Below are 22,838 nucleotides of genomic sequence, written 5' to 3'. Positions count from 1 at the left end.
CCCATACAGGCCCCGTCAAGGGCCAGAGAGAGAACTGCTGTGAGGCACTCCTCCTAGTAACAGACCACAGGGAAGGCCACGCCCAGGATGCGCCTGCAGGCCTTGCAGAGGCCACCACTGACCAGAGAGACTGGCAACTTTGATCAAAGAACACTTTCATTTTTAATATTCAGAGTACAGAGACACTGGAGCTCTGCCAGGAAAACACATTCATGACACTCAAACACGCCCCTAATAATCCTCTGTTTGCTTTAGGCTCTGCACATAGAGACCTACCCCTTGTTCCCAATGTAAATAACAAAGCTTCAGTTGCTGCTGCCAGAGGCCAGACCCGAGAGAAGCATGAAAATGGGAGAGGCAACTACCCCAAATGAGGTACACAACTGCTCTAGAGGCTGATCTGGTCTTTCTTTCAAGGGCCATTAAAATGTTCAAACCCCCTGACCCAGTAACCCTGCTCTGGGGAAATTATTCCATAGAAATAGTAACAAAACAGGAGCAAGCAAAACAAAGCGTTCTACATACGCACGATCCTGGCAGCATAATTCATAATAGCCACACCACCTCTGGGATCTCTTCTGGCAGAGTGCCCTAGAGTGGCCTAAAGTACCACCAGGCTATGAGGGCAAAGGATAATTTAGTACAGGGATGTTTTTGTTTGGTGGTTGATATTTTTCTTTAGAACACTCAATGGCTGGCTTTGCAGCAAATGAGTCTTTTAAAGAGCCCAGTGGCTTCCCCACTCATGGGCAGAGGAGACTGTCCTCCAGCTGTCGCCCAGCAAGGCAACTGTGGCCCCAGCCTGAAGAACGGGTACAGTGTAAGGCAATAAAACCTCCCTTCCCTTCTCTTATCCAGCCCACCCCAAGCCTCCTGTCCTTCTGGCCACACAAAGAGGACAAGGTCTACTGGAGCACATGACACAAGAAGTGACCATGGGCAGGACGGGGCCACATCACAGCCCCAGGGGGTGGACAGGCCTCCAAGCAAGCCCTGGCAAATGCGTCCTCAGCGGGTTTCAGAATAAGGAGTGGGAGCGCCTTTGTGCCCCCACCTGAAACCAGGCCAGAAAGCATGAGATAATGCGCCCTCCCCAGTAGGGGCAGCCTCCACACATGGCCTCTCAGAGGCCACCTCTCGAGACCACCCTTCCGCAGAGGGAGAGGTTGTCACTGACATTTTCTCAATGTGGAAAACAGTCCAGAAAGATTATCCAAGGTGCCAGAGTTGAAGGAAGAGCTGGAGGCAGAATCCGCACCCTGCTCTCTGGCCTAGGGGTGGACCCCACATCAGCTTCCTGCATCTGGCTCCTCAGGGACCAGCAATTGCAGTAGAGAAGCTACCTGACACAGTGACTGGGGCCTGGCCAGGGCTGCAGGTGGCTCTGCCAGGGCTCTGGGCACTCAAGTGTTCCTCAAAGGAAAAACTCCTGCAGCCTGCCCCACAGTGGAGTTCAGCCTACAGCATCATCCTGGAAACTCCCTCCCTCAACAGGAGCCCAGCCTCTCAGCTCTCCCCACTGCCAGGAGAAGCCTTCTTTAGCCCTAAAAATTACAATTTTAGGTCACAGGTCTTAGAGGCAGAAGGAGCTTCAGAAGTAGTATAGTCAAGCCCTTGCCTTAAAAACAAGGAGGCCGGAGAAGCCAGAGCTGGCTGGGGATGAGATCTGTATGGGAGCCCCCACCAAGACAGATCAACAGCTATGGCCACGTGTTGGCACCAAGGCCTACCCAAAGGCCCCTGAGGGATGGCTTATAAGCAGCCAATGGCTGTTCCACGCAATGACCAGGACTGAGTGTTAGTTAAATGAGGCCCCTGCCCTGCTGGAGCTGCCATCACATCTGCATCATGTGGTCCGCACCCACTCTCATCCTGGACGCTGCAGAACCTAACCAAGGTGCTCTACACTGACAAGTTGAACTTCGCACCCATCCCACTTGAAAGCCCATAGCTAGTGGGTATTTAAGGCATTAGAAAAAACTGGTCTGCCAAAAACAAAACAAAAAACCCCAGGACTAAAAAATAAAACATGGTACTCTCAAAGAAATATTAAGCTGCCATAGATAATTTCATGAAAGTGTATTTACCAAGATAGTCATGACACGGCTCATGAAAAAAGGTTACAAAACAGCATGACATGCACAGATACATGTTGATCTGTAGTTTCTAAGTTTTCTACAATCAAAAAATCTGTAATTTATGTAAATATCAATTTAATTTTTTTTTTTTTTGAGACGGAGTCTCGCTCTGTCGCCCAGGCTGGAGTGCAGTGGCGCAATCTTGGCTCACTGCAAGCTCCGCCTCCCGGGTTCACGCCATTCTCCTGCCTCAGCCTCCTGAGTAGCTGGGACTACAGGCACCCGCCACCATGCCTGGCTAATTTTTTTTTTATTTTTACTAGAGACAGGGTTTCACAGTGTTAGCCAGGATGGTCTCAATCTCCTGACCTCATGATCCACCTGCCTCAGCCTCCCAAAGTGCTGGGATTACAGGCGTGAGCCACAGCGCCTGGCCGTAAATATCAATTTAAATTTTAAAACAGGAGAGGAGTAAACGTTTATGGCAGATGAGCTAAGCCCCAAAGGGCCCATAAGGTGAGAACTGGATTGGCCACATTGGCCATGCGGGACCCAGATGTTGGGGGACAGGGGCCTGCATAGCCCACTGCCCCTTACCCTCCCAGGGCCCAATCTAGCCCACAGACCACTCTGGGAAAGTGGATGGTGCTCAACCCCATCAGGCTGCCCTGAGCGGCAAACCGCTAGCAGCTGCTGCACTCTGCCAAAGACTCTTTTCCCCACACAGGGAGGGGTCTCAGTGGCAGCTCCACTCCCTTGCAAAAGTTGGAGGATTTTAGCCAAGGAAATTTTAGCCAAGTTGCTTCACCTGCCTGGACTGTAGTTTCTTCACCTATAAATGCAGATTGCATTGAGTCCCAGAACAGAGGTGAAGACTTCATAAGAGAAGCTTTGGAAGCTGAGATCAGGACACACAAGATATCATGACTTAATGCACACAGAAAGGATTCAGCTGTGCTCGTACCCCACCCTACCCAGAAGGGAGGTGCCGGGTGCCAGCACACAGTGAGTTGGCTTCACCATCTTCCTTAAACCAGTTCTCTCTTGATTCATTCTCCCACATTCCCAGGCCTATTCCTGAGAAACAGGGTCAGGAAAAACGAGGCGGTGGTGGGTCTCTGTGCTGCTGCCTCAGCAGGAGATCTCCACTGCCCATGACTGGGACATCACCAGATGTAGACATCCTCTACAGTGGGACTGAAAGAACTCAGGAGGCGTGATGGGAGCCGCCCTGGTTGATACCACTAGAGTGGAGCAATGTATGCCAAATCAAGCTGATGTCATGGATCAAACAACCATGATCTGTGATACACCCTGGTGTGTGGAAACCATCAGTGGGGCCCAGCACACAGAGCAGAGAGGCCTGGCATTGGCTGGACTCAAGGGTTTGGGCACTGGGCCAGGGCTGGGCCTTAGCTGGGGTGGGAAGTCTCTCCACAAGAGGGTCATGCACACATTGAGCTGGGAAACAGATTTTCCATCTCTGAAGAAGGAAGGCTAGTGGCCTCATTGCTTTTGCAATATGTGACACCCAGCCCCGGTCAAACAACTATCTCTGATGGTGACCAACTTTTCCAGCTGTGTGCAGACCTCCATACAAAGCCACAGGGAGGTGGTGGCTGTAGAGGTTGGGAGTTCGGGACTTGCTTGTTCAGGCACTTTCTGGCATAGGAGGAGGCGAGTGCTCCTGGTTAAGTGCCTCCTCCCTTCTCCTCCCACCTGTCAGCCCCAACCCAACAGTCCATCCATCCCACAAGGCAGGGTGGCAATGGCTGTCAGCCACAAACGCTGCCCTAGACATGCCTCCATGGCACATATCAGCCAACCTCCCACAGGAAGAAGTGACGGAGAGCTTTTAAAAAAAAAAAAAGGCAGCTGACACTGACACGAATGCCCCTGAATGCCCTCTTCCATGGGCCAGCTTTCCAGGGCACACCTTATCTGGGCAGTACACAGGGGGCTGGGGGAAGGGAGCTGCCTTAGAGATGAGTCATCCATGCCTCTACAGAGTTAGCTACAAGAAGGCTGGCAGAGACAGGGAAGAGTCAGCCCAGAGAAGTAGGGCCCATCTAGGGGTAGGAATGCATCCTTTCTTCCCACAGAGCCTGGGATGGTCGAGCTGCTGGAGCTCACTCCCACCCAATGGGGATTTGGTTGTATGGGGATGGGACAGGATTTATCCTAGGAGAATAATACAAATTTTAAAAAGGAATCTGGATCTACAGATTCAATGCAATTCTATCAAAATCTCAGCAAGCTTTTTTAATAGACATTAACAAGCTGACTATAAAATGCATAAGGAAAGGCAAAGGAACTGTTAGAACAGCTAACATAATTCTGAAAAGGTCTCCTCGGCAGTGGGGCAGGAACACAGGCAGGCAGGCAGGTGGGTGACTCTTCAAGATGGCTGGTGAGGGGCAAGGTCCTGGGGTGGCTCCCTCCAATCCTGCTGGATTTTCATTTACTGAGCCACAAACCCTGGCCCTACAGTGTATCTGGTTAGACAAATGAATCTGCAAAATGAGGCCACTCAGCTTATTTCCAAGGACTATCTAATGCAGCAAATAAGCGAGGCTCTACAAAGTGGTTCCTAATCACAAACTTCTAGGTCACATTTCCTTATTTCTACTCCCATCCATTGACTCACATTTCCCCCAACTGTTGCCTTATTTGCAAAGCTGACACATGCTTTATGTAAAAGTTACTTCTGCCTTTTCGAGGTGTGTCCAGAGTCTTTTCACTCTCTCGGGAGGACCTCACGGTGCCTTCCTTCTGCCCAGAGCCCCAGCACTAGCTGGGCAAACAGGTATGGCATTTGCTCTGTTCATCAGGTGAAGCAAGTTTTATTTCATTTTTTTCCACCTTTGGTTGAAGACTCTGCGGCTCACTGAGGCAAAGTGACTTGCCCAGGGTTAGAGAATTAATAACTGGCAGGGCTTGGCCTCAAACCTGGGAATTGCTTCCAAAGCTTGACCTTGCTCCATCTGTCTAGGTCCTTTCATTTCAGGGACTGCTGCTGAACCAATCTTCTTCTCAACATGTGTTCTTTCCCTAAGTCCCTAAATTAAAACACACACAAAAAAAATTTAAAGCATGATGAACTAGCTACATCAATATATGGAACTGACCACCAGGCAGGGGACACTGAGTGACCTGGAGAGTAACTGAGGCAGATGGACCCTGCTCTCTGCCAGCTAATGAGACATAGGGAGCCAAGACACTCACAGGCAGCAGGCCCTGGCGTCACCCAGTCATTAGAGTTCAGAGCTGAGTGGCAGCGTGGGATGGAATGACTCAGGGAGGAATCCTGGTCAGGGCATAAGAGGAGAAACTAGGGAACAAGGGAAAGAGGAGGGTGCCCCCTCCATCTCTCTGTAGGGCCTGGGTCAGGGAAGCATCAGAGACAACTCAGTCTTTCCCATCCAGGTTGGGCCCTGGGTCTCAGATGCAGATCTGTGTAACTCCCTTGGCATCACTCCTGAGACGGTGGGGGGGTCAGACTGGAAGGGGCTCCCAGGGACACTGTGTAAAGGGAGAGTTGGGGTGATGTCTGTTCATGCCTCCCCAACAAGAAGCTATACCACCCACCCTTTCACACTACAGATTCATGCCTCTGGACCTTTGCCGCCCAAACCCTACCATCTGGATTCCAGTTTTAAAAGGTATGTTCTCCATAAGGCCTTGTCCCACTGAAGGCAGGACAGTGTTAGCTGAAAGCATCCCCGAGTGGGCACCACACTCCTCTCAGCACATTCCAGAATGGCTGGTGCCAGTGGGGCTTCCCACCTGGCACCTGGGCTCAACCCAGAGTGACCCTGACTGAAGTAGGCTGCTGTTCTCGCCTCCCAGCAGCTGAGGAAGAAGGATGCTCACTGGCAAATGGCCTCAGGGGTCATCTCTCCAATGGAATGGAAGGTCACTTCTTTCTCTCCAGTGGCAAAGGAGGCTGTAGCAGGGGCTATGGCCTAGGCGGTTCTCTGGAATCAGCTCCCAATCCATAAGCATCCTGCGGGAGAGCCCCTTTCCAGACTTGGGGTACAAATAAAAAGCAAGATCCCCGGGATGGACACGGCCTCTGCTGCATCCTGCTCTTCCTGGAAAGTCCATCATCCCCAAGCCCTGGACCCTGCAGTCTAAAGTTAAGTCCACATGGGTCTGGCTCTGTGTTAGGCAACCAATGTTCTAATCTGCCTTTCTAAATAACCTGAGCAAGCCCTCTGCTCCGGATCTGTTAAAGTCAGAAGAGTCTGTTTTTCTCTGGGGCCTACAAATACAGGCACAACTCCTTGCTAAGGCTAGGCTTCCTGGCAACCAAGGGAGTGACCGAGTAGCAGGCACTGCCAGGTACGGGATGCTAGAAGTCCACCTGCCCAAAGTCTCTAGAAGGACAGCCCCAAAAGCCAAGCTCTCAACGACTGGGAGGCAAACCTGTTCCACCACGCTCCACTGCCTCAAAAGAGGCCAGATTAGAGCAAAGCAGAAGAATATGATGAGCTGAAGCAGAACCCAATTCAATGTCCAGCGTGGTTGGTCCCTGGGCTGCGGTGAGAAAACAAAACAGGGCCCTGCACCTGCCCAGCTCAGTGGGCTCAGGACGGGGCCTCAGAGCAGGTCTTGTGCTCCACTACAAATGACATGTAAGACCTAACAGGAAGCAGGTCCTCACATGGCAGGGCCTCTTTTATGTAGAACTCACTGACAGGAGCCTGGAACTACACATGCCCTTTGGTTTTTTCCCACAGTTTTCATTATGATATATCTCAGGCACACAGAAAAGTCCGGAGAATAACCTAACACATACACTCACCTCCTGCAGAGTCAATAAAAGCAATGTTTTGCCATATTCCAGACAGGTTTGTTCCCCTCCTGTTTTTTTTTTTTTTCTTTTGATACAACAAAATCACACATCATTGGCCAGGCCCAGTGGCTCACACCTGTAATTCCAACACTTTGGGAGGCTGAAGTGGATGGATTGCCTGAGCTCAGGACTTTGAGACCAGCCTGGGCAGCCTGGGCAACCTGGTGAAACCATGTTGTTTTTGTACCAAAAAATTAGCTGGGCATGGTGGTGCGCACCTGTGGTCCCAGCTTCTTGGGAGGCTGAGGTGGGAAGATCGCTTGAGCCTGGGAGCCACGTGGAGGTTGCAGTGAGCTGAGATAGCGCCACTGCACTCCAGCCTGGTGACACAGTGAGACCCCATCTCAAAAAAGAGAAAAAAAAAATCACACATCATAGAGCCTTTCCCTAATCCAGTTTCCTCCTTGCTTCCCCAGGCATCAGTCGGAGGCATCACTCCTCATGTAGGTGTTTACACTTCCGCTTTCGCTTTCTTGGCAGCACCTGACACTGTATCACACACCTGCTTCTTTGTTAACAGCCTGCCTCCTTCCAGAAAATGTCAGCTCCATGAGGGTAGGGGCTGTACTTTGTCTGCTGTTGCCTTCCAGGGGCCCACAATGGTGCCCTGCACAGAGCAGACAACCAATAAAGTCAGTACTTGTCAACTGAGTAACACACATATATCATTTTATGTTCCTAAATTTGATATAAATGTCCCTGCCCTGTATGCCTCAATTCTGAAACCTGCTTTTTCCTTCACTCAACACCACGTTTGAGATTCACAACCACATGGTTCAACATTCAAGCCTCTTACTGTATGACCCACCCACCCACCTGCTAAACCAGTGACCCTTCTTTCTCATCGAGGAGGGGGAGGGGTGGGGATCAGAGAAAAAACCATCAGCAAATCAAAGCCCAGAAACTGGAACTCAGGCTCCAGCCAGAGTTCCAGTTTTTGAGAAACTAAGAACAAACCGGAAGATCAAAGGGCCTCTAATACGTGGTTACCACAGAATGGGGGAAACTGTGCCAGCACCCACCCATAAAGCCACATATGTTGGGGTCACCTGGCAAAGGAGCAACTAACTGGCCTTCGTCTTCCCATCACCAGCCAGGGACCTTCAAGAGCTGGGGGCTAAGGCCCAACAAAAAGCCCCAGGCCCAGTGTCAGCAGACCCACTCACCGTTTAGCATCACCAGCCTCTCAACATAGAGCTGGTAGCATGTCTGAACCCGAGTAGGGGGCATGGACTCTGCAGGGCTCTCAGGATGGTGTGAAAACACTTCGTAAGTCATGTCTGTGATTGCTCCTGATTACAAAGGCAGAGGTGAGCCCCACATGTGGGGAGGTTCTACTCATACTGGTGAAGGTGAAAAAAGGCTGTGGCATTAGGAAAGCCTGCTCTGGTGTGGTTGCCCAGCTTCCTCTAAAGAGCATTCCCTCTCCCACTCCCCCTGTGCAAAGCAGGGCCTAAGCCCATCAAGATCTACACCCCCCTGTGCCTGAAGGAAGCTGCTCAGAGCAAAGGAAATCAAGGCAACCTGTCCAGAAAGACACACAGTCTGGCCCCAGGAAGAGAGCCCCGTCTCAGGGCTAGGCATGGGAGGGAGGACATGAGACCTCTGGAACTGCTGACACGCGAGTGGTAGTCAGACACTCTGCTCACAAAGATCAATGGCACAGCTTTGCCTAGCCCCACCCCACACACTGGTTCCAGCAACAGTTTCCAGGCTCCAGATTTTTGGGAGGCAAGGCAGCATCTGAGGCTCTGTGGAGGCTGCAGCCCTCAAGACTGCGGGGGAAGACCTTGTGCCTGCAATCATGAGGGAAGGGTACCCAAGACCCTCATGTGTGCTGTGTTTTAGGCAACTTAAGTGGACCCAACCAGATGATAGTATTCGACAAAATAAGATAAACACTACAGAGGGAAATGAAGCCAGAGGGGCACAGACAACAAGAAAGGCACCCTTTGAGCAGAACTCTATGTGAAGACCCAGACATCAAAGGTATAGGAGAGATGAGAAGGACCTCCAGGCTGAGAGGACAGACAAAAGACTGGTCAGGAAATGCTGACTGGCCAGGGGTGGCAAGGGCCGACCACAAAGGGCTCTGGCTAGAGGGAAACCAGAGGAGGTTGGATGAGGCCAGATGGCCCAGGCAGAGCTTCACATGCCAGGTGCAGAACGGGCACTTACGCAGCAGGCAATGGAGAACCACGCCACAAAAGGTGTATGAGAAGGGTAAAAAGGCATAATGTAAGGGCCAGAAAGAAAATGCTGGGGGCTGAGTAACAGCCAAATGGAAAATGAGGGAAAGGAGGCAGAGAAGGCCTCAACAAGGGCCTTCTGAGATGTTGAGATTTTAAGGTCTGAACAGGACAGCCATGGGCAGAAAGAAGAGGGGAGGGAACAAGGCAGACACTGAACAGAGTTCGGAGGACCCAGAGACTGGGAGACCGATGAGTGCTGGAGGAGAGAGCAGATCCTGGAGCTGCACACGGGCATTACCTGTGCTTCTCGCCTTCTTCCTCCTCTTCTCTGAGATGCTTGGTCTTTGGCTCCCCATCTTCCTTGTCCTGCAAAGAAAGGGAGAAAACCACCAGCTCAGTTGAAAGTTCCTACTTCCAGTCCACGTGGCCCAGGGAGCTAAAGAACAGGACATCTCAGAAAGGGGGCACCTGGCAGGGCCCAGCTTGGTGTCCCAGACTCCAAGCAGGGTACATGCCTACTGCATCTCATAGGCACAACTGGAGCCTCATTGCCTGTGCAGAATTTAAAAATCCGTAACTCTTGGCCGGGCATGGTGGCTCATGCCTGTAATCCCAGCACTTTGAGAGGCCGAGGTGGGCGGATCTCGAGGTCAGGAGATCGCAACCATCCTGGCTAACACAGTGAAACCCCGTCTCTACTAAAAACGCACAAAAAAATTAGCTGGGCGTGGTAGTGGGCACCTGTAGTCCCAGCTACTCGGGAGGTTGAGACAGGAGAATGGTGTGAACCTGGGAGGCAGAGCTTGCAGTGAGCCGAGATCAAGCCACTTCACTCCAGCCTGGGCGACAGAGCGAGACTCCATCTCAAAAAAAAAAAAAAAAAGTCCGTAACTCCAGCCCAGTCCCAGGTACCTGGTAGCCCTTAGAGAACACTCGCAGAAAGAGCTGGATGGCTTTAGGTGGTGAGAAATGCAGCCACTTGGTGCCATGGAGGGGCCATGCTGGCAGGCCACCAGTCACCTTCATGGGTCTAGACAGAACCACCTGCTAAGCTAGGAAAGACTGGGGGAAGAAGTCACCAGCAACCAGGGCAGGATGAGAGCTCAGGCCTCCTGAGACACCTTTCAGGCCAGAGCCCTCTTCAGAAATACCTATTTGATTCGCTTTAGAAGTAACACGAACTAGGACCAGGCTTGTAACAAGATTCATTGCCTAGGCCTATGCTGTATTCAGGGAGACAGAGGCAAGGGGAGTTAGTCTGAAGTTTCCATGAAAATTTTCTTAATCTGGTTCTTCTGACTTCCCACCAACTGCACCTCTTTTTGAAGTCTAGAGAGTCATGTTCATCTCAACCTTGACATGTTATGCTTGTTCTCAGGTACACTGGGGGCCACAACAGAAGGAAACTGCCATACTGCTTCCACCTGAAGCAGAAAATGTCTTCCTGGACTTTCTCCCTTATTATGTGATTACCTCTGTTAGGTCAGCCTGCCTGTGGACAAACTGACGCGGGGCATGTGTGCACATGCGCAAATTCGTGTGACCACACCTGGGGCCCAGGGCATGGACTGAGAGGCCTCAAGGCAGAGCCGTCGTGGGTCTCCCTGCATGCCAGCGTTGGCACTCCAGAAGGTGACAATGCTCACTTCACTATGGCAGCGTCCTGCCTTCGACTCTCGCAGAGCAGTGTTCTGAGAGAGATCTGTGAGCTCCTTCCATTGGGAGCCTGCTCTGGTGGACACAGAATGCGCTGGAGCCTGCATATAAATTATAAGTAAAACAGTTGCTTGAACTACCTTTCCTAGACATTTATTTATGCCATTGACAACTGCCTTCCTAAGAATGGTATCTGCTTTATGTGGAGACTGCAGGCATCAACCAGACCCTGCCATTCCTTGGCCACACAACCTCCGGGGAGCAGACTACCAAAACCAGGTTGGAGGCCTGGCCCAGAGAAAGGCTTTTGTCATGTGAACAGATCAAGACGCCCCCCACCCCAACTCAGGGCAGCTCATCTCATGGCAACGAGGCAGCGGGAACAAAATAACTGACCAAGTGACAGCAGCTACATGAGACAGGTCAACATGGAACGTGGTTCTTGGGGGATGGGTGAGGGGTTTCCTACTGAGAGATGGGCTGGGCAGAACTGGGTGATACAGGATAGGGGGATAGGAGTGGGAAGGGCATTCTCGGTGGGAAGCAGAGCTTGAACAAAGGCAGGGTGTGGTCTGAAGAGCATGCAGGTGACTGGGGTTGGGGAAGGGGGTGACGATGATTGCCAGGTAAGACGGTCAAGGCAGGCAATGGCCGAACACAGAGGGCTCTGGCCAGTGTTCTTAAGCAATAGAGAAACCGAGGAGAAACTGGGGAGAGTCCACTGACCTCTGCTGGGCAAGGCAGGCCCTGGGGTGGACAGGCAGATGCTTGGTGATGGCCAAAGAGGGAAGGGAGAACAGAGTATAAATGCTTCACTGAGAAACAGGTCAGGATTCTCCAAATGGCTCCCAGGGCTGCTGGGACCTGGACAGGGCTTCCACAGGGGCCCTGCTGACACATGTAGCCCTCCCTGACAGAAGACTAGCTGATGAAGCAAGCCAGAGCCTGCACATTCTAGCAAAAATTTTCTTCCGGACTCCCAACCAGTGGACACCCTGAAGGCTACTCCCTGAAGTGCCTACCTCAGGAAAAGGAGTGGCAGACACCTGCCCTGGGTAAGGGCAGAGAAGGAAAAGCAGAAAGTGCTCTTCTTTCCCCACACTGGGCTGATGAGGCAAGACCCCCAGCCACAAAGGAAGACTCCTTTCCACAGGGATTCTGTTAATCTGAACCACCTGGCAGAAGCAGGCAGGGACTAAGGGAAAGTGTCCAGCCTTTGGGAGGAGTGCTTTGCAAATACCATGCCCTTTCTCAGCTCTCAAGCAAGGTCAAACAGCTGCCACCACCCTCCTGGAGCCCCAGAGACATTCAAGTGCCTCAGCAAAGACCAAGTTATTCATTAACAAATGAGAAAACACCCAACTATCTAAATGACTTTAAAAAATGCCCAGCAATCTGGTGGGTGAGGGGCAGCACTAGCTCTGCAGACAGCATGAGGTTAAAAATGACCCCAGCCTGGGATGCCGTGCAAAGAGCAGGGGCTCAAAAAAGATAAAGATTCACATCTGTGGCAGGAGCAGGTGAACAAATGAACAGGCCACACAAGTGGGGGAGATAAGGTGTACCTCAGCCTTCCTGACAAAGAGTGATTCATAAATAGGACAATGGGCATTCACTGGAAGGGAAATCGCTTTTGGTGACACTGGCCTGAATCACAAGATACGGCCCTTTGCTACCCGGGACAGTGGAGGGAAGCACAGACCACTTGAAGCTCACCCCTACCTGAGAGACTCAAAGAGCCTCAGACCTGGAGGGCTCGCAGGATCACCCATTCTAGGTCCTCAATTTAACCCATGGGAAAACCTGGGAAATGGCAGTCAGGGAAAAGGAAAAGATTTGTCCAAAGTCACAGAAACCATCAGCGGTAGCTGCAAGTCTGGATCCAGGTTGTCCTGATGCCTGGCCCTCGTTCTTGCCAAGGAGACGAGAGAGAGGCTATCAAGAGTGGAAGAGTGGCGCTGAGTTTCTAAAGAGCTCTGATTCTACCCGCCTCTCCTGCACTCCCCACACAGTTCAGACCTGGCCCCATGTGCTCAGATGCGGCCACAGCCAGCCCAAGTCCAAGCCTAGGCCCTGCTGGACACTCAGTAGGAAAGTAGGCAGGGCCCTAGGTGCACAGCCTCCCCAGGAATCTAGAGACACTTCGCTCACCGAGACCTTTAAATCAGACTCAATGCCTCACCACCCCCACTCCCTACTCCACGCCCTTCCCAAATCTTGCCATCTTCTCCCCGCTTCCCAATCCCTAGTCTCCTCTACCACCTCCTTAGCCCCCCACCACAACCAAGCCCCCAGCCATTCCCCTCCACCCTTGCCTGCCAGCCTTCCCCTCTACTCTGGAGAATACAGCTGCCTCCTGCATTCTTCCCTCTCTTTCTCCAACCTATCTCCCCTAAGTCTCTCTTCATCTTATCAATCTACATTCCTGGCCTCCTCTTCAAAGATACTGGTCAGACCACACTGCACCTCTGCTCAAAGCTCTCACTGGGTCTCCACACCCCCAGGACAACAGCCATTCATCTCAACCTCACATCTGCTCTGTCCAGAACACTCTTGCACTCCACATTTTGTCTCAAATCCTGAAATATCTACTCTGATAACCCCCAAGAAAACACACCATCTGGCCAGTCCTAGAGGCCAGGTCAAAGGTCACCTCCTCAAAGCAGCCTTCTAAGATTCCCAGGCAAAAGAATCCTCTGGGCCTACCCAGTGCATATCAGGGTCTGACCGTAGGCCCAGGGCACAGGCCTGTAGCCATTCCTATTCACATGTAGGCTTTACTACCCCTTCCCTTCAAGAACCTCTCAGCACGGGGCATCTCCTAGAGCACCTCAAGGCCTAGCCCAGAGCCTGGGCTAGACAACCTTCAGAAACTCTACCAATTTAACTGCTACCCTCTCCACCAACTCCAGAAGAGTAAACCTCAGGAACGCTGATGGCTGGAAGGCAGGAGAGTCATGGTCTGGGCTGGGGCCCTCCCCATAGCCTACCTGCCTGTTAATGGAGGTACTCCCCCATTTCTCACCCCTGCCCACATCTCCATGCCTAGACCTTGCACCCCTGCCCTCACCTCCTCCCAGAGCCTTCAGCAAGAAGAAGCCTTTGAGGCAGGATTTCAGGGGGTCTCAAATACAACCCTGCTCAGGACAGAGTTTGACTGACCTGTTTCCCAATGTTTGAAATCCTTTTTATCAGCGACAAAACTGTTACAAATAAAATTAGAGCTGTGCAGGGTTGGTATTGTTTCTTCCTTAAATGTTCAACAAGACTTCAGTGAAGCAATCTTAGCCTGAAGTTTTATTTGGGAAAATATTTTAGTTATTGGACTGTACAGATTTTCTATTTCTTCTCCAGTCAGTGTTATTAACTTATGTCTTTCAAGATGTCTGTTTCACCTAAGTTATTGAATTTACTGGCACAAAGTGACTTATATTGTTCTCTTAATAGCCTAATGTCTGTAAGATCTGTAGTGATGTTCACTGATATTGATAATTTGTGTCATTTTTATCAGACCAGCTAGAGGTTTATCAATTTTGGGACGTGCCTCCATCTCATCTCCTCAGACTCGGTGTTTCAACAATGAGTTTGGTCCTCAGTCGCCTCTCTCTGGAAGGATCCCTCAATGGATGAGTACACCTGCCTCTGGATGGCACATGAAGCGTGGGGGCAGAATCAATCCACATTGCTGTCTGAATGTAGTACCACTGCTAGAAGCAGGTCAATCAACAACCAGGCCTACAGGAGGAGGGAGGAAGAAGAGAGGCTGCTCTAGGTCCTCCTGTTGCCCCTTCCCACCCACAGTAAGATGAAGATCTCTTTCCTTGCACCCCTCAGTCTCCTTTGTGGGCCAGGTCTACCTTGGGCACAAAGATAAAATAAGAACCCTGTCCTCAAGAATCTCAAGTCTACTCAAAGGAGCAAACTTAGAAAATGTAACTCTGTGCCATGAGTAGTGAGGAAAGCTTTACTAAATATCTCGTACACTTAGGGAATTAGCAAGGGATAGGTGTTGTCGGGGAAGGAACTAATCCTTAAACTCAATTCTAAATGTCCACTGGGGGATTATGAGGCAGCTAAAGAAGGCAGAGCATTCCTGGGAGTGGTAACTGCCTACAAAGACATGACAGCGGAGCAAGAGCACTGTCACAGCCTGCAGAGCAGGCCCACACGGCTGGCCCAGCCTCACCTGATGGTGTCAGGGGCAGGGCTCTCAGGGCATTACTCCAGCACCGTGGGAGGGCTGAGCCCAGCATGAGGGCCGACACCCTGAACAGGCACTGTGGTAGCCTACAAGATGCGTCATGGGAGGAAAGGGGAAGACCAGAAGTCAGGTGAGATCCTCCACTCCCAGCCTGGACCTGCTCCAGCCTGCTGCTGTTTGTGTGTCTGTGTTTGGGAGGGGGGTTAAAGTTAAAATGAGGGCTGGGAACTGTCACTGGGGGCAGGTGTGCCGAAGCAGGAGGACTTGAGTTCAGGGGATAAGGAATAAGCCCTTCCCTCTTCCTAAGACTTCCCAAGGACTCAAACTTTTAGGAGCTGCTGCCTAGAGCTCTCCCTTCCAGAAGGAAATAAGGGAAGCAGGAAAGGGTTAAGAGAGAGACATTCAACTTCTCATCTAGGGTCTTCCCACCCTTCTTTAGCTTCCTGAAGAAGCTAAAGACTCAACAGGAACTCATGGGTACAGAAACACTTTCCAGACCCCAGGTGACATGCCCCATTAGCTCTGAGTATGCCTGCTATAATGTCCATGGGAAACTGCCCTCTGTTCAAGAGTTAAAGAAAAAACAAGACCTCAAAATCCTAGCCCCCTAAGAAGAGGCCAAACTGGCCCCACTTTGAGCCTTTCCAGTTGATGTGGGCCCAGGGTGGGGAAAAAATCAAGAGATGGGCACATAGTGCCTGAAGGTGACAGGAGGAGACAGACAATGCTGGGGCAAACTTGGCAGGCTCCCCAGTGTCACCTTGTGCCCATCCTCAGGGCCACTGCAGCCCCATGCTGGGGTGGAGGGACTTCCTGTCGGGTGCGGCCGTGGTGGGAGCTGTGTTCCAAGAGCACTTAGCGGGTAGGGCAGTCACCCAGAGTCTGACTCATCCTGAAGATGGAATGATAAGAAGTGGGCTGAACATCACCATGCCTGGGATCAGAAACTGCACAGATCTCTACTGCCCAGAGACTGGGAGTGGGAAAGGGGGAGAGACTCTGCTTCTCCTGGGCAGGCTGAGATCTTGTCAGGCTGCAGAGCTCCTCACTCTGGGCCCCCTGCACTCAACGTGCTGCTAGGATGACTTGGTCCGAGCATCCACTCTATCTGCTGACTAGACCAAGAGTTCCTAGAGGGCAGATGTCTGTTGTACCAGTTTGTACCCACTGGCCTGACACCAACTACAGCAGGCACAGCACGGCGGTAGAGCACGTGCACAGGAGCGGGGAAATCCCGGCTCCATTTCATCTTGGCTGTGTGACCTTGGGCAAGTTGTAAGGCCTGTCTGGTCTCAGTTTCCTCATCTACAAAAATGAGGATAATCATACTGACATCATATCACTATTACAAGGAAATGATGAAGGAGAAAAACCTGCAGCTTAGGGAGACGAAGCAGTCAAGCCTGAAGAGCAGGGAGAATCAGGCCAGGGCAGGAAGGAAAGGGCTGCAGAAAAGCCAGCGGGGCACAGGCCCAGAACAGTGTGCCTCCGCAGAGGTCATGGTAAGCTTCCACGCCCATCATCCTTATCAGATGTTCCCAGCAATCCTGTGAGCAGACAGGGCAGTGTTGTAATACCTGCTTCACCAAGACATTAGAAGATGATGTCAGATGATCTGTGCAGTGTAGACAGATCTGATTCCCCATTCAGTGCTTCACCAAGAGTCAGCAGGAGCAGGTGGGGACTACCACCCAAGAGGCTGGGATTAGCTAAGAGCCACTGCTCTCCTGTGGGTTCATGTGTTCCCTAAAGGCTTCTGAGCAGACCAAGAACAAAGCGCTGAGCGGGAGGCTGGGAGAACAGCGAGGCTAGAGATAAGGATTGGAGATAAGGACGGGAACTAGGTCAGCAGCGGTAGACTAGAACAAGGAGGTGCCTCAACGCTGTGGGGAGACAGGGAGGAGCAGAAACAACTGAGGTTCTGCTGGTGACTCACTGAGAGAAGGAAGGCGCCTTTGACAAAAAGGTGGTGGTGCTTAGGGGACAAAGAGAAAGGGTGCGGCAGCCTTCAGGCATTCTAACGGTGAGGCTTGATACCCAGGGCCTGACGAAGGCTGGTGCCAAGTGATAGCACCTGTCAAGATGCTCTCAGCGGTGGAAAGGAGGGCCTGCTCCACTCAGAAGAGGCACACTGGGCCCCACCATCCATATGGAACCTCAAGGCCCAGGCCACAGCATGCAGAGCCAGTGCAGCTCCTCGCCAGGCCTATCACACGGCCCTGCCCAGATATCCTCCATGTGTGTGTCAGGAGTGTGGGGAGCCAGCCCAAGTCAACTCTGATCCTATTCTTGCTGCAAGTGCTCAAGGGAGGCACTAGAGAGCTCCTCCAGCAGACTTTATTAGTCGACAAATACTGACTGGCTCCCCTGTGCCATGCTGGGTACTGAGGAGGAAGAGGAACGAGTAGGCACCTAGTGCCCATACAGCAGGGCAGGGATTCTTATCCTCGGTGCACAGATTCCAGAGGTCAATGACCAGACAGAAACACAGGCAAGTGTGAGAAGGTGAATCTTAGTGGATGAGAAATCTGGAGCTCTTCAGATTCTCAAGGGGGTGGTGACCCACAGGGGAAAAGGGAAGGTGTCAACAGCCAGGGAAGGCAGTGTTTTTTTGGGTGGCATAAGAGGTGTCTACAGAGGCTTTCCAAATGAAGTGTCACCTTAAAGGATGAGTGGGAGTGGGGACAGAGGGATGGAGGGGGAAGAGAGCAGAGGGAACAACAAGAACCATTAGTATGCAAAGGGCCCCTCCCACTGCCCTGAGACTTCACCCACATTAGCCCCAGCAGGAAATAACCTCTTGGAAGGTCACACAGAGGGCAGGGCAAAGACCAGTCTCTTCCCCTTCCTTCATATGCAGCCAGACTGGACGAGCTCCTCTGGGAAGTCTGGCCTGGCTCCAAACTCCCTCCAGGGTCCTCCCTGTAGGGGCACTGTGGTATGCAGGAAGCCCAGCCTACAGCCTTGGACTGGGCAGGCGGTGGGAACATCAGGACACACTGCTTACCAGTGTTGGGACCTCCCTGAGGCTCTGTCTCCTCCCCTGTCAAAGTGGGGCTGGCGCTATTTTAACAGGGGCATGTGAGGATTATACAAGGCAACTTGGGTCCACCATGTGTACAGGGTCCCGCATGACCCTGCACCATGAAAAACTGCCTGCTGGCCAGGCAAGGTGGCTCATGCCTGTAATCCCAGCACTTTGGCAGGCCAAGGCAGGTGGATCACAAGGTCAGGAGTTCGAGACCAGCCTGGCCAATATGGTGAAAAACCTGTCTTTACTAAAAATACAAAAATTAACCGGGCATGGTGGCGGGCGCCTGTAGTCCCAGCTACTCGGGAGGCTGAGGCAGGAGAATCACTCGAACCCAGAGGTAGAGGTTGCAGTGAGCCGAGATTGCGCCACCGCACTCCAGCCTGGGCGACAGAGTGAGACTCCATCTCAAAAAAAAAAAAAAGAAAGAAAAAGAAAAACTGCCTGCTGACATCTTGCAGTGTTCCAAGTCCTGCTGTCCATCAGCGATGGGCCTAATTCGAACCCTGGTTCTTGCTGCCTCCCTCTTAGGAAACCAGATGTTCCTTCTCTTCTCACCCACCCCTTGCCCTGACACAAAAACCAAGAAAGCACTTAACGAGAACCCAGGACCCAGCACCCAGGGCCCAGATCCATACTGGGAAACAGAAGGCCTATTACTATTAGACCAACCAGAAGAGAAATTGATCTACATTTGCATTTTTTTGAGATACGGTCTCGCTCTGTTGTCCAGCTGTCCAGGCTGGAATGCAGTCGTGCAATCATAGCTTACCACAGCCTGGAATTCCTGGGCTCAAGTAAACCTCCCACCTCAGCCTCCTGCATAGAAGTAGCTAGGACTACAGGTGCATGCCACCATGCACAGCTTTTTTTTGGGGGGGGGAGGGGGCATAGAGACAGGGTCTAACTATACTGCCAAGGTTGGTTTTGAGCTCCTGGGCTCAAGTAATCCTCCTCCCTTAGCCTCCCAAAGTGCTGGATTATAGGCATGAGCCACATGCCCAGCCCATTTTTTTAAATGTAACAACATTCATGTGAATGGAGCACATTATCCTTTTCTGAAAGTGCTACTTTTTTTTGGCCCAGTCTCTGTATATGCTAAACTTTTAATTTTTTAAAAGTGAGGCTCAAATGGAAATAACCTGTGTCCATAAATGGATGAATGAGTAAAGAAAATTAAGTATACGGGGGGAAGGACAGCATTAGGGGGGAGGGACAGCATTGGGGGGAGGGACAGCATTAGGGGGGAGGGACAGCATTAGGAGATAAACCTAATGCTAAATGACGAGTTAATGGGTGCAACAAACCAACATGGCACATGGATACATATGTAACAAACCTGCACTTTGTGCACATGTACCCTAAAACCTAAAGTATAATAATAAAATAAAAAAAAAAAGAAGAATATAACAGGCTTTGATATATGGTTAGGGGAACAAGAAGTCTGTAAAGAGAATAAACAAGAATAAAAGAGAACAGATATCTGTAAAAAAAAAAAAAAAAGAAAGAAAATTAAGTATATACACACAATGAAATACTATTCAGGCTTTTAAAAAAAGAGGAAATCCTGTCATTTGCAACAACATGGATGAATCTGGGGAACATTATGCTAAGCGAAATAAGCCAGGCTCAGAAAGACAAACACTGCATGATCTCACTTATATGTGGAATCTAAAACAGTAGAACTGGCCAGCCACAGTGGCTCACACCTGTAATCCCGGCACTTTGGGAGGCCAAGGCGGGTGGATTGCTTGTGCCCGGGAGTTCCAGACCAGCCTGGGCAACAGGGCAAAATCCCATCTCTACAAAAAATATAAAAAATTAGCTGGGTGTGATGGCACACACCTGTAGTCCCAACTACCCAGGAGGCTGAGGTGGGAGGATCAACCAAGCCCAGGAGGTCAAGACTGCAGTGAGCTGTAACTGAACTACTGCACTTCAGCCTTGGCAACAGAGTGAGACTCGTATCTCCAAAAAATTAAAAATTAAAATAAAAAATGAAAAGTAGAACTCACCGAAACAGAGACTAGATGGGTGGTTACAGAGGCTGGAGTTGCGGGGGAGGTGGAGAAAGGGAAGATGCTGGTCAAACGACACAAAGTTCCAGTTAGGCAGGAGGAGTGTGTTTAAGGGAGCTACTGCACAGCATGGTGATCGGTTAATAATAATGTATATTTCAAAATTGCTGAGCCTAGATTTTAAAGTCTCACCACAAAAAATGTTAAATCAGCTTGATTTAATCTTTCTACAATGTATATATACATTGAAACATCACATTGTACGCCATAAATATACAGCTATTATTTATCAATTAACAATTTTTAAAAAATCTTTATGGGCTGGGCGCGGTGGCTCAAGCCTGTAATCTCAGCACTTTGGGAAGCCGAGGCAGGTGGATCACGAGATCAGGAGATCGAGACCATCGTGGCTAACACGGTGAAACCCCGTCTCTACTAAAAATACAAAAAATTAGCCGGGCGTGGTGGCGGGCGCCTGTAGTCCCAACTACTCGGGAGGCTGAGGCAGGAGAATGGCGTGAACCAGGGAAGTGGAGCTTGCAGTGAGCCAAGATTGTGCCACTGCACTTCAGCCTGGGCGACAGAGCAAGACTCCGTCTCAAAAAAATATATATATTTTTTTAATGAGGATCAAATTAAGAATGATCTTTCTGCTATCTGATTCCCTTAGGGTTGTCAAGAGGCCCCTGGCTACAAGAACAGGCACCACCCATCTGTGAAGTTTCCCCACAGAATCCTTAATTCTGACCCCACCACAAAACTCAGTGGGTGGGTTTCAGCACATTCCCCTGTGTGGGCCAAAGGTCATGACCACTTTTAGCAGAAAGGTGTTCTTCCCATGCCTTCTAATGATAACCATCCCAGACATATGATTCTACCTTTATTTCCCTGCATGAGATTTTGTTTGACATCTGTCTTCCTTCCTAGACTGGAAGCTCTCAGAGACTTCTCCATCACTGCTCGCAGCACCTGGCACTAAGAGCAGCTGGACCAATAGTAAAGGAACCACCTGGGGAGGCAGGAGGCACATGCTAACTTCCCATGTTACAGGAACTTCCATTGTGTGAGCCTTCCAACAGCACCCACATATTAGGTTATCACTAACCTTGTTGCACAGATGCAAGAACTGAGGCTGGACCAGGTCTGGGCATGTCATACCTAATACTCTTTCCATTGGGTAGAGCACAAGTTTTGAGAAATAAACAGAAGCCCAGCTCCCTGCTGCCACATCCTCAGTTCTTTCTACCACACATGCTGCTTGTTTATCCCTTAGTTGTCTGTTCTATCCTCGTTTCCAACAACTATCTGCACCTCTGCTTCTCTCCTGCAAAATGAAGACAAAAATCCCAACCCTGCTCACTTCTTGGGAGTGTGGTTTTAACAAAGTTCCATAAAATTGGAAGATTTTCCACTAGAAGGTGAGCCCCGGGCAGTGCCGAACCCAAATGTCACTCTTCTCTGCTCTCCATGTCTTACGACAACACTGTCATTTCTTTGGTACTAAGAGTATGCCAGGCAACTGATTATTCCATTAATTAAACAGTAGTACTGATATTATCAAAAATAATAATTAATCACTATAAAAATCTAATAAGGTCAGCACTCCTTTCTCCTACCACAGATGAGAAAATGGAGGCCCAGGACAATTAAGTAATCCATCCAGAGTCACACAGCTAGAGGTTGCCAGGGCCCAAATGGCAGGGCAGGCTTCAAGCATAGGCTGATTCCCTCTAGAACCCCTGCCCTTTGCTCTTGTCCCACTCCTGTCCCTACTTTTCACATGCAAATGGTTTCAAGGGTGTCTAGGGCTCCTCCATCTGTCATCACATGACAGTTGACAGCTCTTCCTGGTGTCATTTCAGAGAGATACAATCAAACCCATTGAGAGCCCCAGATATAGTCATTTCTTGGCCAAGAACTCCAGTCTCAAAAGACATCACAAGGAAATAAAAGAGCAATGTATGTAGAGGTGTTTAGAGCTGTGTTTCTCACAGTAGGGAGAAGTGGAACTATGCAGTGAGCCCAACACCTGTAGGGCACAGTTACACAGGCCACATTCATATGATGGGCCAGAGGAGGCATTAAAATAGCAAGGCAGCACTATGCAACAGACACACATGAACGCCAGGGGTAAGAGTCCTATACTACATACTCATGATTGCAACCATGGCAATACCATACATACAAATGGCCAAAGATTTCGCGGACTCGCACTCAATTGTGGGTAGTATTTTTTCCATCTTCCTCAATTCTGCTGTCAAAATGACTTAATAATAAAAGTAACCAGAGGAACCTAGCTGTGGCTCACTATCTTGACTCATATCCTAAACAGATTCTCTTGACCCTCACCTGGCTAAATGGGGAAGCAGGAAACCATGGCTGGCACTCAGGCCTGACACAGCCTTGTCAATGCCTAATGACTTTTCTCAAGCTTGGGAAAAAAAAAAAAAAAAAAAAAAGTCCAGCTTTGCTGGTGCAGAAGAGAGCAGATTGAGCCTGCACACACCAGCGTCCCTCTGCAGCCTAGGACTCTAACCACAGTAGCAAATGCAGCAGCCAATTGTAGACTAAGCCCGCTTAAATCAGGATAGACATCTCCATTACTGGGGGGGCTAAAAATGTCGGTTAAGAAACTAACTGATGGTGAGCAATGAAGTCACCTCCCCACCCTCTCACCCTACCCCACCATTTCCCTTTCCTTGGAGGGGAAAAAAGCCTCCTTCACCACAAAGCAGAATTCACAACCACTAGGACTTCCTCACCATTCTAAGCTCACGAGGGGAGCAGCAGTGAGCAAATCACAA

The 22,838-nt window shown here is 50.4% G+C and overlaps 1 protein-coding gene across 6 annotated transcripts in view; it reads right to left on the bottom strand.

Annotated features, from left to right (window-relative positions):
* Positions 1-22,838, bottom strand: part of CCDC12 (coiled-coil domain containing 12) — a 66,616-nt gene that overhangs the window by 9,997 nt on the left and 33,781 nt on the right. For 4 of the 6 annotated variants that reach the window (XM_030811952.1, XM_030811950.1, XM_030811953.1 and 1 more), the window contains exon 3: positions 9,427-9,494. In XM_030811952.1, coding sequence (XP_030667812.1) covers positions 9,427-9,494 — 68 coding nt within the window. Of the gene's footprint in view, positions 1-5,027; positions 5,138-9,426; positions 9,495-22,838 lie in introns of all 6 variants that reach the window. The other 2 variants (XM_030811949.1, XM_030811948.1) reach the window with 1 other exon arrangement.

This window comes from Nomascus leucogenys, chromosome 4, assembly GCF_006542625.1.
Source record: "Nomascus leucogenys isolate Asia chromosome 4, Asia_NLE_v1, whole genome shotgun sequence".
NCBI classification, from domain to species: Eukaryota; Metazoa; Chordata; class Mammalia; order Primates; family Hylobatidae; genus Nomascus; species Nomascus leucogenys.
This window is presented reverse-complemented; position numbering and strand designations above follow the sequence as displayed.